Source organism: Arachis stenosperma, chromosome 4 (assembly GCF_014773155.1).
Source record: "Arachis stenosperma cultivar V10309 chromosome 4, arast.V10309.gnm1.PFL2, whole genome shotgun sequence".
Taxonomy (NCBI): Eukaryota; Viridiplantae; Streptophyta; class Magnoliopsida; order Fabales; family Fabaceae; genus Arachis; species Arachis stenosperma.
In genome coordinates, this window is record NC_080380.1 from 90,074,808 (window position 1) to 90,087,134 (window position 12,327).

The following is a 12,327-nucleotide window of genomic DNA, read 5'->3' on the forward strand; positions in this document are numbered from 1 at the left end:
GCTTAAATAGCATCAGAAATGAGTTGGATTGGGCCCACAAGGATTTAGAATTCGCTGGCCATGTATTGCTTTAAGTGGACCATATGGCAGCAGCGATGCGTGCGCGTACAGTGCACGTACGCATCACCATACGTGTAGCAACTATAGCAAATCTTATATCGTTTCGAAGCCCCAGATGTTAGATTTCCAACCCAACTGGAACCGCATCATTTGGACCTCTGTAGCTCAAGTTATGGTCGTTTAAGTGCGAAGAGGTTGGCTTGACAGCTTTCCGGTTCTTTCATTTCTTTATGAGTTCTCCAACTTTTCATGCTTCTTTCTTCATTCCCTTGATCCAATCTTTGCCTCCTAAACCTTAAATCACTTAACAAACATATCAAGGCATCTAATGGAATCAAGGAGAATTAAATTTAGCTATTTTAAGTCCTAAAAAGCATGTTTTCACTCTTAAGCACAATTAAGGGAGAAGTTATAAAACCATGCTATTTTATTGAATAAATGTGGGTAAAAGGTCATAAAATCCCTTAAATCAAGCACAAGATAAACCCTACAAATGGGGTTTATCACTTGTCCCCAAGCAACTAAAATCAAAATAGAATAAAAAGAAGAGAATATACAATAAATTCCAAAATATCAATGAAGCTTAGCTCCAATTAGATGAGCGGGACTAGTAGTTTTTTGCTTCTGAACAGTTTTAGCATCTCACTTTATCCTTTGAAGTTTAGAATGATTGGCATCTCTAGGAATTCAGATTTAAGATAGTGTTATTGATTCTCCTAGTTCAATATGTTGATTCTTGAATACAGCTACTTTACGAGTCTTGGCCGTGACCCTAAGCACTTTGTTTTCCAGTATTACCACTGGATACATAAATGTCACAGACACATAACTGTGTGAACCTTTTCAGATTTTGACTCAGCTTTGCTGAAGTCCCCAGTTAGAGGTGTCTAGTGTTCTTAAGCACACTCTTTCTGCTTTGATTCACGACTTTAACCACTCAGTCTCAAGCTTTTCACTTGGACCTTTATGACACAAGCACATGGTTAGGGACAGCTTGATTTAGCCGCTTAGGCCAGGATTTTATTCTTTTGGGCCCTCCTATCCATTAATGCTCAAAGCTTTGGGTCCCTTTTACCTTTGCCTTTTTAAGGGCTATTGGCTTTTTTCTGCTTGCTTTTTCTTTTTCTTTTATTTTTTTGCCACTTTTTTTCGCAAGCTTTGTATTTTTCACTACTTTTTCTTGCTTCAAGAATCAATTTCATAAATTTTCAGATTATCAATAACATTTCTCCTTTTTCATCATTCTTTCAAGAGCCAACAAGTTTAATATTCATAAACTTCACTATAAAAAATATGCACTGTTCAAGCATTCATTCAGAAAACAAAATGTATTGCCACCACATCAACATAATCAAACTAATTTCAAGATAAATTTCGAGATTCAAGTACTTCTTGTTCTTTTGTAATTAGGCACATTTTTCATTTAAGAAAGTTAAAGGGTTCATAAGACATTCATAGCCTTAAGACAGATACTAGACACTAATGATCATGTAATGAAGACACAAACATATATAACACATAAAGCATAAAAATTGAAAAACAGAAAGATAAGAACAAGGAAATCAAAGAACGGGTCCACCTTAGTGATGGCGGCTAGCTCTTTCTCTTGAAGATCCAATGGAATGCTTGAGCTCCTCTATGTCTCTTCCTTGCCTTTATTGCTCTTCCCTCATGGCTATTTGATCCTCTCTAATTTCATGGAGAATAATAGAGTGCTATTGGTGCTCCATCCTTAGTTGCTCCATATTGGAACTCAAATCTCCTAAAAAGGTGTTGAGTCGCTCCCAATAGTTGTGTGGAGGAAATTGCATCCCTTGACCCATCTCAGGGATTTCTTGATGAGGGACTTCCTCATTCTCTTGTTGAGGTCCATGAGTGGGCTCTCTTATTTGCTCCATCCTCTTTTTAGTGATGGGCTTGTCCTCTTCAATGAGGATGTCTTCTCCTATGACAACTCCAACTAAATTGCATAGGTGACAGATGAGATGAGGAAAGGCTAACCTTACCAAGGTGGAGGTTTTGTCGGCCACTTTGTAGAGTTCTAGAGATATGACCTCATGAACTTCTACTTCCTCTCCAATCATGATGCTATGGATCATGATAGCCCGATCTACAGTCACTGCGGATCGGTTGCTAGTAGGAATGATGGAGCGTTGGATGAATTTCAACCATCCTCTAGCCACGGGTTTAAGGTCATGCCTTCTTAATTGAACCGGCTTGCCTTTGGAGTTTCTTTTCCACTGAGCTCCTTCCACACATATGTCCATGAGGACTTGGTCCAACCTTTGATCAAAGTTGACCCTTCTAGTGTAGGGGCGTGCATCTCCTTACATCATTAGCAAGTTGAATGCCAACCTTACATTTTTCGGACTGAAATCTAAGTATTTCCCCCGAACCATTGTAAGCCAATTCTTTGGGCTCGGGTTCACACTTTGATCATGGTTTTTGGTGATCCATGCATTAGTATAGAACTCTTGAACCATTAAGATTTTGACTTGTTGAATGGGGTTGGTGATAACTTCCCAACCTCTTTTTCGAATCTCATGTCGGATCTCTGGATACTCATTCCTTTTGAGCATGAAAGGGACTGTTCATACCCTGGGTCGAGCTGTCCGACCCGGGATGTTCTACAGACAAAGCGACCGACCTCTTTCCAGGACAGGACAACCCGATCTCTTCTCACAAAGCTCGACCAAGTCACAGACGGCCCAAACAAAGGGCCCAAAATAGAGGAACACGTCCCAAATCCAAGGGCGGCCCAAGCCCGTAGAGATAAAGGCGGTTCCCTTGAAGATAAGAGGATCCCCGTCAAAGATAAGATAAAGATAAGATAAGATAGCTAACTTATCTTATCTAAGAAGGTCACTCTACGCCATTATAAATACACTGGAGCACCCAGGTATAACTCATACTCTGATTCTACATAAAAACCTGCTTAATACCCTTGCTAACTTAAGCATCGGAGTCCCTTGTAGGTACCACCACCCTCCGGTGACAAAGGATCAGCAGCATTATCAGTCCAGCAAACCAGACACATCATCTCTGATCAGCACAGAAGATCTCGTCTGAGATTGACCTACAGTTTCAGGTAACCACCGGAACATTGGCACCGTTGCCGGCGACCTGGAAGTCACCCCATTACCATGGCGGACGACCATGACAACGATCACACCTCAGATCTAGAAGAAAGAACGCTTTACAAAAACGTGGGCACAACACCAAAGGATACTCCTCAGGTCAATGATAAAAACTCCCCAAACAAGGGAGACCTGGAGGCATTCCAAAGTTGGTTAAAGCAACTCGAGGAAGACGCTCTACGTCAACGAGAGGCCGAAAAGGATCTACAAAGAGAAATAAGACGAGGCCGGGAATCGGAGAACAAACTCTCAAAAGTTGAGGCTGATGTCAAGACTAAAGCCAGCCATCCCACCCCCGAAGATAGCACCCGCAAGGAACAAGATCCATTCACCAGGGAGATCATGAAAACAAGAATCCCAAAAGACTTCAAACTCCCAGACATGACCTTGTACGACGGCACGACGGATCCCACCCATCATCTCAGCAACTTCAGAAGCAGAATGTACCTCACCGATGCCTCAGATGCAGTTCGTTGCAAAGCCTTTCCAACCACTTTAACAAAAACAGCAATTAGGTGGTTCGACAACCTCCCTCCTAGGTCCATCTCAGGTTTCGATGACTTGGCTAGAAAATTTCTGGCCAGATTCTCCATCCAAAAGGACAAAGCAAAACATGCTCCGAGCTTACTAGGAATCAGACAAGGAGAGCGGGAAACCCTGCGAAACTACATGGAGAGATTCAACAAAACATGCATGGATATACAAAATCTTCCAACAGAAGCTGCCATCTTGGGTCTCATTAATGGCCTACGAGAAAGGCCTTTCAGTCAATCCATATCAAAGAAGTATCAAACATTTCTGAACGAAGTGCAGGAGCAAGCAGAAAAGTACATCAACATGGAGGAAAACTCCCGATTAGGAGAGACTTCAAAACCAGGGTTCACCCCTCAGGATAAAGACAAAGATTCCAAAAAAAAGGAAGATCGACACAGAGAAAAAATCAAAAGTACCACAATTACACCCCTCTTCGGGTGTCTCTTGTAGATGTCTACAGAGAAGTTTGCAACACAGAAAAAATACCACCAGCTCGACCACTCAAAGGCAAAAAAGGAGGAGGAAACCGGGCTGAATACTATGAATATCATCGGATCCGCGGACACTCCACCAATGAGTGTTTCGATTTAAAAAACGTCATAGAAAAGCTCGTACGAGAAGGAAGGTTAGATCAATATCTGGCCACCCACGAAGATGAACAAAGGAAAAGAAGAAAAGCAGAGGATGTCGGACCCACTATGCGATCATCCCAGACACCAGAAAGACACGTCCACATGATACACGACAGATTGGCTGGAGGAGAAATCTCTAAGTCATCCCGCGAAAGACATCTCAAAGACATATATCACGTTGCGGAAAAGAAGGAAGCATCCGACATCCCGGCGATCACTTTTACCAAAGAAGACGCATCCAGCATCACATCAGGACATGACGATCCCATGGTCATCACAATCATACTGGCAAATGCAAATCTCCATCGCACACTGATAGACCAAGGGAGCTCTGCCGATATCCTATTCAAAACCTCCTTCGACAAACTCGGCTTGGAAGAAAAGGAACTCAGAGCATATTCGGACAGCCTGTTCGGATTAGGAAATACCCCGGTTCAACCAATGGGATACATTCCGCTCCACACAACTTTTGGAAAGGGAAGTCAGTCAAGAACACTCAAAATAGACTACATCGTCGTTGACATAAGCTCAGCCTATAATGCTCTAATAGGTCGGACAATGTTCAATTAACTCGGCGCAATAGTCCCGACTCCGCATCTATGCATGAAATTCCCAACTGCAGAAGGAATAGCCACAGTAAAGGCAGACCAGAAAATGGCGCGCCGCTGTAACAACGAAAGTCTAAACCTCAGGGGCAGAGGTGAAGAATTCTACACAATCGAGCTTGGTGGAGCTCGGAGGCGAGAGGAGCTTCGCCCACAACCCGAAGGAGAAATAGAGAAAATCCAGATCGAAAACACCCTGGACCAAATAACCAATATCGGCACACTCCTAAAAGGGGACACAAGAGAATCACTCATACAGTTCCTACGTGATAATGCCGACCTCTTTGCATGGAAGGCCGCAGACATGCCAGGTATAGACCCCAAACTAATGTGCCACAAGCTAGCAGTCTACCCAGGATCTCGGCCGGTACAACAATGACACAGAAAGCTAGGACCAGAATGCTCTCAAGCGGTGGAAGAACAGGTGCGAGCTCTACTGGAGGCAGGCTTCATAAGAGAAGTCAAATACCCGCTCTGGCTCACTAATGTCGTTTTGGTAAAAAAGTCAAATGGGAAGTGGAGAATGTGCACCGACTATACCGATCTCAACAAAGCTTGCCCAAAAGATCCTTATCCACTCCCAAACATCGACGCACTGGTAGATGCCTCCTCCGGATACAAATACCTCTCCTTTATGGACGCATACTCGGGATATAACCAAATCCCAATGTACTCACCCAACCAAGAAAAAACCTCTTTCTTAACCCCAAAGGCAAATTACTGTTACATTGTTATGCCTTTCAGTCTTAAAAATGCGGGAGCCACTTACCAAAGATTAATGAATAAAGTTTTTTCGGATCACATTGGAAAAATCACGGAGGTCTATGTAGACAACATGCTAGTGAAGACGCAAAATGAAGAGATGTTACTATCCGACCTGACACAAGTATTCGACACCATAAGACAACACGGCATGCGACTCAATCCCACAAAATGTACCTTCGCGATAGAAGCCGGTAAATTCTTGGGTTTTATGATCACAAAAAGAGGAATCGAAGCAAACCCGGACAAGTGCAGGGCCGTACTCGACATGAAAAGCCCGACTTGTATCAAAGAGGTGCAACAACTTAACGGACGGCTGGCAGCCTTGTCTAGATTCCTGGCGGGATCTGCAATAAGATCTCTCCCCTTCTACACCACTCTAAGGAAGGGAAAGGAATTTGAATGGACAGTCGAGTGCAAGCAAGCCTTCCAAAACTTTAAAAAGTTTCTAGGACAACCACCTATATTAGGTCGGCCTCAGAAGGGGGAACCGCTCATCTTGTACCTTGCAGTGGGAAATCAGGCAATAGCTTCAGCACTGGTCCGAGAGGACAACAGTGGACAGAAACCCGTATACTTTATCATCAAAGCATTGCAATGATCCGAGCTGAACTACCAGAAAATAGAAAAATTTGCTTACGCTCTCATAATAACATCTCGCCGACTTCGCCCATATTTCCAGTCTCACACCATTAAAGTTCGAACTAACCAGCCCATAAAAGGGATCTTATAGAAAATAGACTTGGCAGGAAAAATCTTGCAATGGGCAGTCGAGCTGTCCGAACTCGACCTTCAATACGAAGCTCGGACGGCAATCAAATCTCAATACCTGGCCGACTTCATTGCGGAATTTACAGACACACCGAAATTCCCCACAGAATGGAATCTATACGTGGACGGATCCTCAAATAAAACGGGAAGTGGTGCAGGCGTAATAATCGAAAGCAACCAGGGGACCCAGATCAAACTCTCCCTCAAATTTGGATTCCCCGCCTCGAATAATCAAGCAGAATATGAGGCACTACTAGCAGGCTTGAAGATGGCTAGAGAGGTCGGAGCTCAAAAACTTATCATCTTCACAAATAACAGGTAGCTACCAAGCCAAGGACCCCAATTTGAAAAGTACCTGGATAGAACCAGGGAACAGCTCGGACAACTCGGAGAATATGAGATTCGACACATACCCCGAGAACAGAATGCCCAGGATGATGCACTCTCAAAACTAGCCAGCACCAAACCAGGAGGTAACAATAGAAGCCTTATCCAAGAAATTCTACAGAAGCCATCAATCTCGGAAGAAGAAAAGGTCCTAGCCATAACAAGTCGTGATCAGGGATGGATGACCCCCATAATTAATTACCTCACAACAAAGGCCCTCCCTACAGATGAGAAAGAGGCAAAGAAGTTAAAACGGGAAGCACAATACTATACCATCATAAATAACACTTTATACAAAAGAGGGATTTCAACACCATTGCTAAAATGCGTGCCGACTTACAATACTAAGGACATCCTAGAAGAAGTACACAGTGGCATTTGTGGCAATCACCTCGGAGCACAAGCACTCGTCAAAAAAGTACTACGGGCCGAATTCTATTGGCCAACCCTACAAAAAGAAGCCACAGACTTCGTAAAGACATGTTCGCCATGTCAGAAGCATTCCAACTTCCACACCACTCCGCCCGAGGAGCTCATCAGCGTAACCTCACCATGGCCATTTGCAAAATAGGGACTCAATCTCCTCGGACCCTTTCCCCAAGGATCCGGACAGGTCAAATTCCTCATAGTAGGAATAGACTACTTCACAAAATGGATCGAGGCAGAACCCCTAGCCAATGCCACAGCTCAAAGAAGTCGGAAATTCCTGTATCGAAATATCGTCACAAGGTTCGGAGTTCCATACTCCATCACCACAGACAATGGTACCCAATTCACAGACGCAGGCTTCAGAAAACTTGTGGCCGACCTGAATATAAAATAATAATTCACCTCTGTTGAGCATCCTCAAGCCAATGGGCAAGCCGAAGCTGCCAACAAAGTTATATTAGCAGGGATAAAATGGAGATTACAGAATGCAAAGGGAGCCTGGGCTGAGGAGATTCCACAAGTCCAATGGGCATATTGAACGACCCCACATTGCACAACAAGGGAATCACCTTTCCGATTAGCTTATGGAATGGAGGCTATGATCCCAGTAGAGGTTGAAGAAAGATCCCTTAGAGTGATCTACTACAGTGAAGAAGCCAATCCCCAACTCCCAGAAGTCTGAGAAAGAGCTCGGATAAGGGAAGAAGCATTGAAATGATGAATGGCTTTCAGATACAATCAAAAAGTAATACAGCGGACCTTCATGAAGAATGACCTCATTCTAATCCGAAATGACATTGGAACAACTCGACCCGGAGAAGGAAAACTGGCTACAAATTGGAAAGGACCCTACCGAGTTATAGACGTGCTAGGAAAGGGCTACTACAGACTTTTCGAACTCGACGTGCGAAAGCTGCCAAGGTTATGGCACGCCTACAACTTAAGAAGGTACTATAGTTAGGGAGGATAAGGGACCTTGGGACAAGGCACACTCTTTTTCCCGAAAAGGTTTTTTAACGAGGTGTCAGGCCCAAGACCTACAAACTAACCCCCACGTGTATATATTTGCATTTCTCTTAATAAAATTTTTCAGATTTTCTACAAACGTTCAAGTCGTATTATTCTAAAAACAATCATCGCCCGATTATAAAGCTACAGATCGACAGAAAGTGAAAACCAAATTCACTGCGCAATCACGATAAAAACAAGGGTTAAAACCCAAAATTCTACAAAATCGGCAAAGATGAAAATAGAATAATACAAGAAGCTATAGAAAGTGATCCATAGAAAGGACCAGACGAGATCCTTATAAAATGGATTGCTATAAAATAGCTTAAAGGCTGGCCGACACCTAAAGTCGACCAGCCCCAACAAACCAAGTTATAAGTAAAGCCCTGGAAAGAGGTCTGGCCAACCCTATAAAAGAGGATTACTATAATTTCGAAGAGCCCGACGTGACGAAGTCGGACTCCTACAAAAGGTTACAAAAGGTAATCCCTGAAAGAGACCTGAACAAAGTCCAAGAAAGAGGATTATCAAGTAACTCGACAGAGTCCGACGTGACAAAGTCGGCCCAAAAAGATAAAGTTACAAAGATAATCCCTGAAAGAGACCTAAAACAAGGTCCAAGAAAGAGAATTATCAAGTAACTCGACAAGGCCCGACATAACAAAGTCGGCCCGAAAAGATAAAGTTACAAAGATAATCCCTGAAAGAGACCTAAACAAGGTCCAAGAAAGAGGATTGTCAAGTAACTCGACAAGGCCCGACATAACAAAGTCGGCCTGGGCAGATAAAGCTACAAAAGATAAATCCATGAAAGAGACCTGAACAATGTCCAAAAAGGAGGATTATCAAAGAACTCGACAAAGCCCGACATGACGAAGTCAGCCCGGAAAAGATAAAAGGTACAAAAGAGATCTGAACAAAGGTCCAAAAGAATTACCTAGTAACAAAACAGGGACCGACGTGAGAAAGTCAGACTAAAGCTACAGAAAGTTATAAAAAGTAATCCCAAGGGGTTGCTAGAAATAACTCAAGAAAAAGATCAACTGAGGAAATCAACCAACAAAAGGGAGATGGCTCGACTCAATAGACCTTGACCTCGCCAAAAGCAATCAAAAGAGAATGAATAAAAAAACAACTCTGGAAGATTCAAGAAAGCTGCAAGCAAGCATATCGTGAAAAACAAGGCAGTTACCATAAAACAAAGACTCAAGAGGCCGCTTGGAGCCAACCCCAAGAGCCAAGAGAAACTATTTTGTTTTTCAAAATAAAGTTGCTAAAAGTAGCAACTATCAACAGTCAACAAAACACCATTTACAAAAAGTTCAAACACCCACAGACCGGGCTATGCACAAATTTATCAAGAATAATCACAGAGAGTCCAAAGGCTTCCCAGTAGCAACATCAATAGGAGGTGAAGGAGGACGAGTCTGGAGAGGCACCGCATCCACTGTCCCATCGCCTCGATTCAAGATCTGACAGTCAGAATCTGGCTCAACTACGGTCGAGGGGGCTGAAGGAACCGTCATGGTAGAAGCTTTCAGACGAGGCGCAGGAGGTGGTTCAATATCATCATCAGGATCATCCGGGACAATCTTGCCATCCTTTACTACCTTATCAAGACTAACGAGAGTCAAATCGGAACCAGGGGCAACAATCCGGATATGCTCTATCAGGTTCTCATAGGCGGCAGTCACGCTACCCACAAGATGACCCTGAAGCTCGGCATAATCAACCCGAGCAGTTTCCAAGTCATCTCGGAGATGCACCAACTCCCTATAAGCCGAGATATAGCTATCTTTATACTTCAATGCCATGTCCTCAGCCAAGTTCAAAGAAGCCGCCAAGGCGATAGAGCTAGCCTTCTCACCCTCCAGTTCCTTTTCTACTTTCACCAACTTCACCTCCAATTCCTCCTTCAGACCCTTAATCCGATCAAACTCTGATTTAGCCTCCTCCATGAAAGATTTAGTAGCATGAATTGGGATACCCTGAACAGTCCAGAAAATGGCTGCACCCATATGTGCCATCTTCACACTATTTTTGGTAATGAAATCTAGGTGCTGAAGAAGGGACACATCATCCATAGAAAGCCCACCATAAGGAGCAATCTGCTGGTCGACAAACTCAATAGCATCAAAATCCGGGGCATCCAGGTTAAAGAGCTCAGATGTTTTCTGCTTTTTCAAAGGAGGAGCACCAGAAGCAGCAGCGGAAGATTGTGAGAGATCTACCAGACGAACCCGAGAAGTAGGGACACCCTCCTCGGGCCAGGGGAACTCAGCACAGGCGGCTTCGTGATGGTTTGGGAGGACCCCTCCCCAGTCGCCTTGATTGAGATGTTTTGGGCAGCGGCTGCCTTCTTGGCCTTTTTAAAAGCCTTCATGGAGTCGTTGTTCTTCGACAATTCTGAAAAATAGGAAAGACAGAATCAACAAACAAAGCCATGGAGCACAGGAAAAAATAGAATAAACTAAAAACACGTCAGACAGTACCCAACACATTTAGGACTAAAGATGGATCCCCCAGAAATTTCTTAGTATCTAGATACGGGGGCTCCCCCCAAATATCCTCCAACACACTTACAAAGGCCTGTTCGACCTCGTCCAACATCTCCCAAGTATACCGGGACACCATGACATTCTTTTGCCACTCAAGAGGAAAAACGGGCTCCTTATTTTCATCAAGAAAAAAGGGGCGAACACCCTCAACAGCTCAAACTTTAAAGAAATAGTTTTTGAAGTCCTTAAAAGACTCGTCATACATGGCAAAGACTTTGTGCCCCTGAGAAGATCTAAAAGAAACCCAAGAAGCTTTCTTTTTTGAAGAGGCCCCAAGCTTGGCGAAACAAACAAATAGAGGAAAAGAGTTAGAGAAGGCTTGATGCCTAACTCTTGACACAGCTGCTGAAAAATCTTTATAAAACCCCACGAATTGGGATGAAGCTGGGATGGAGCAATGTTACATGACAACAACAAGTCGGTCTCAAAGGCAGAAAAAGGAAAAGTAACGTTCAACTGACTAAAGAAATACTCGTAAGCATAGAAGAAGGGACGTTCCCCCTCGAGGGAAGTAGGTAAACAGACTCTCTCGTCAGAACCAGGCGCTACAAGCTCGTAATCCCTCTCCTGGGCATCACTACCATAAACCCTATGATGCTTTCGCAGCTCTATACAAAAATCTGAGTCCACCACAGAAATACACAGAAGAACCATAGAATCCACCCAATCAGCCATGCCCTCAGGGACTTGGGAAGACGTCTCAACAATATTTTTTGCGAGAAGCCATGAGGCCAACTAGTCCTACATTAAAGAGAAGAATATTGGATTACTAAAACACATCTCGGGTAACAACAAAACAACTCGGCTACATAATCAAGCACGGTATAAGGAACAAAAGGAGACCCAGGACCTACACGAAAGATCCAGGGGCGTCCTTTGGAGGAAACCATAGAACAAAAACTCAAGGGACCTATGAGTTTACACCCCAGCAATGACCCTTCATTCTTAACCAGAAACCACCAAGAAATCCAGAAGAAAGCATACAGAAAGACGAAAAGAAAATCAAAAACATACATCATAGCGACAGTCAAGCATAGTGGTACGAAAAGATTCAAGCTTTCCAACAACAACTCAGGCAAAATCAAAACTTTATTGAAGAATCACACTCCAAAATAAAGACAGAAATGAAGAAAAGGTTCGAGCTTTCCAAGCATGCAAAATCAAGGCGTTATCAAAAGGATCAAAAGCAAAAGTAGTAGAAATAAAAAGGCGAGGAAGAAAGCAAAACCAACTTGGAAGAAGGAAGAAAACTTTGAAAAGCGAGTAGCAGAGAATCGATCACAAAGCAAAAGCACCAAAGTGAAGGCCAAAGCTTCACAGAAAGACGAGAAGTGCAGAATGAGAAATGACGAAAGAAAAGGGAAGTTACAAGGAAAAGAAAACCGTCTCTTGGATACAAAAATTTGAAAAGAGAAAAACAAGAGAAACGGAACAAATTAATGGG

General features: G+C 43.3%; 1 protein-coding gene across 1 annotated transcript; it reads left to right on the forward strand.

Moving 5' to 3' along the window:
* The first annotated feature begins 3,203 nt into the window (after nucleotides 1-3,203).
* Nucleotides 3,204-4,933, forward strand: LOC130975189 (uncharacterized). The gene is made up of 2 exons (XM_057900014.1): nucleotides 3,204-3,621; nucleotides 4,335-4,933. Exons 1-2 carry the CDS (start codon nucleotides 3,204-3,206, stop codon nucleotides 4,931-4,933), a joined length of 1,017 nt encoding a protein of 338 aa, XP_057755997.1.
* The last annotated feature ends 7,394 nt before the right edge of the window (nucleotides 4,934-12,327 follow it).

What these genes read in the sequence shown, in the direction of transcription:
- LOC130975189 (XM_057900014.1), top strand. Translation starts at nt 3,204, where the DNA reads ATGGCGGACGACCATGACAACGATCACACCTCAGATCTAGAAGAAAGA. An exon ending in GGATCCCACCCATCATCTCA is followed by an intron (nt 3,622 to 4,334) that starts GCAACTTCAGAA and finishes AAAACGTCATAG; the next exon opens with AAAAGCTCGTACGAGAAGGA.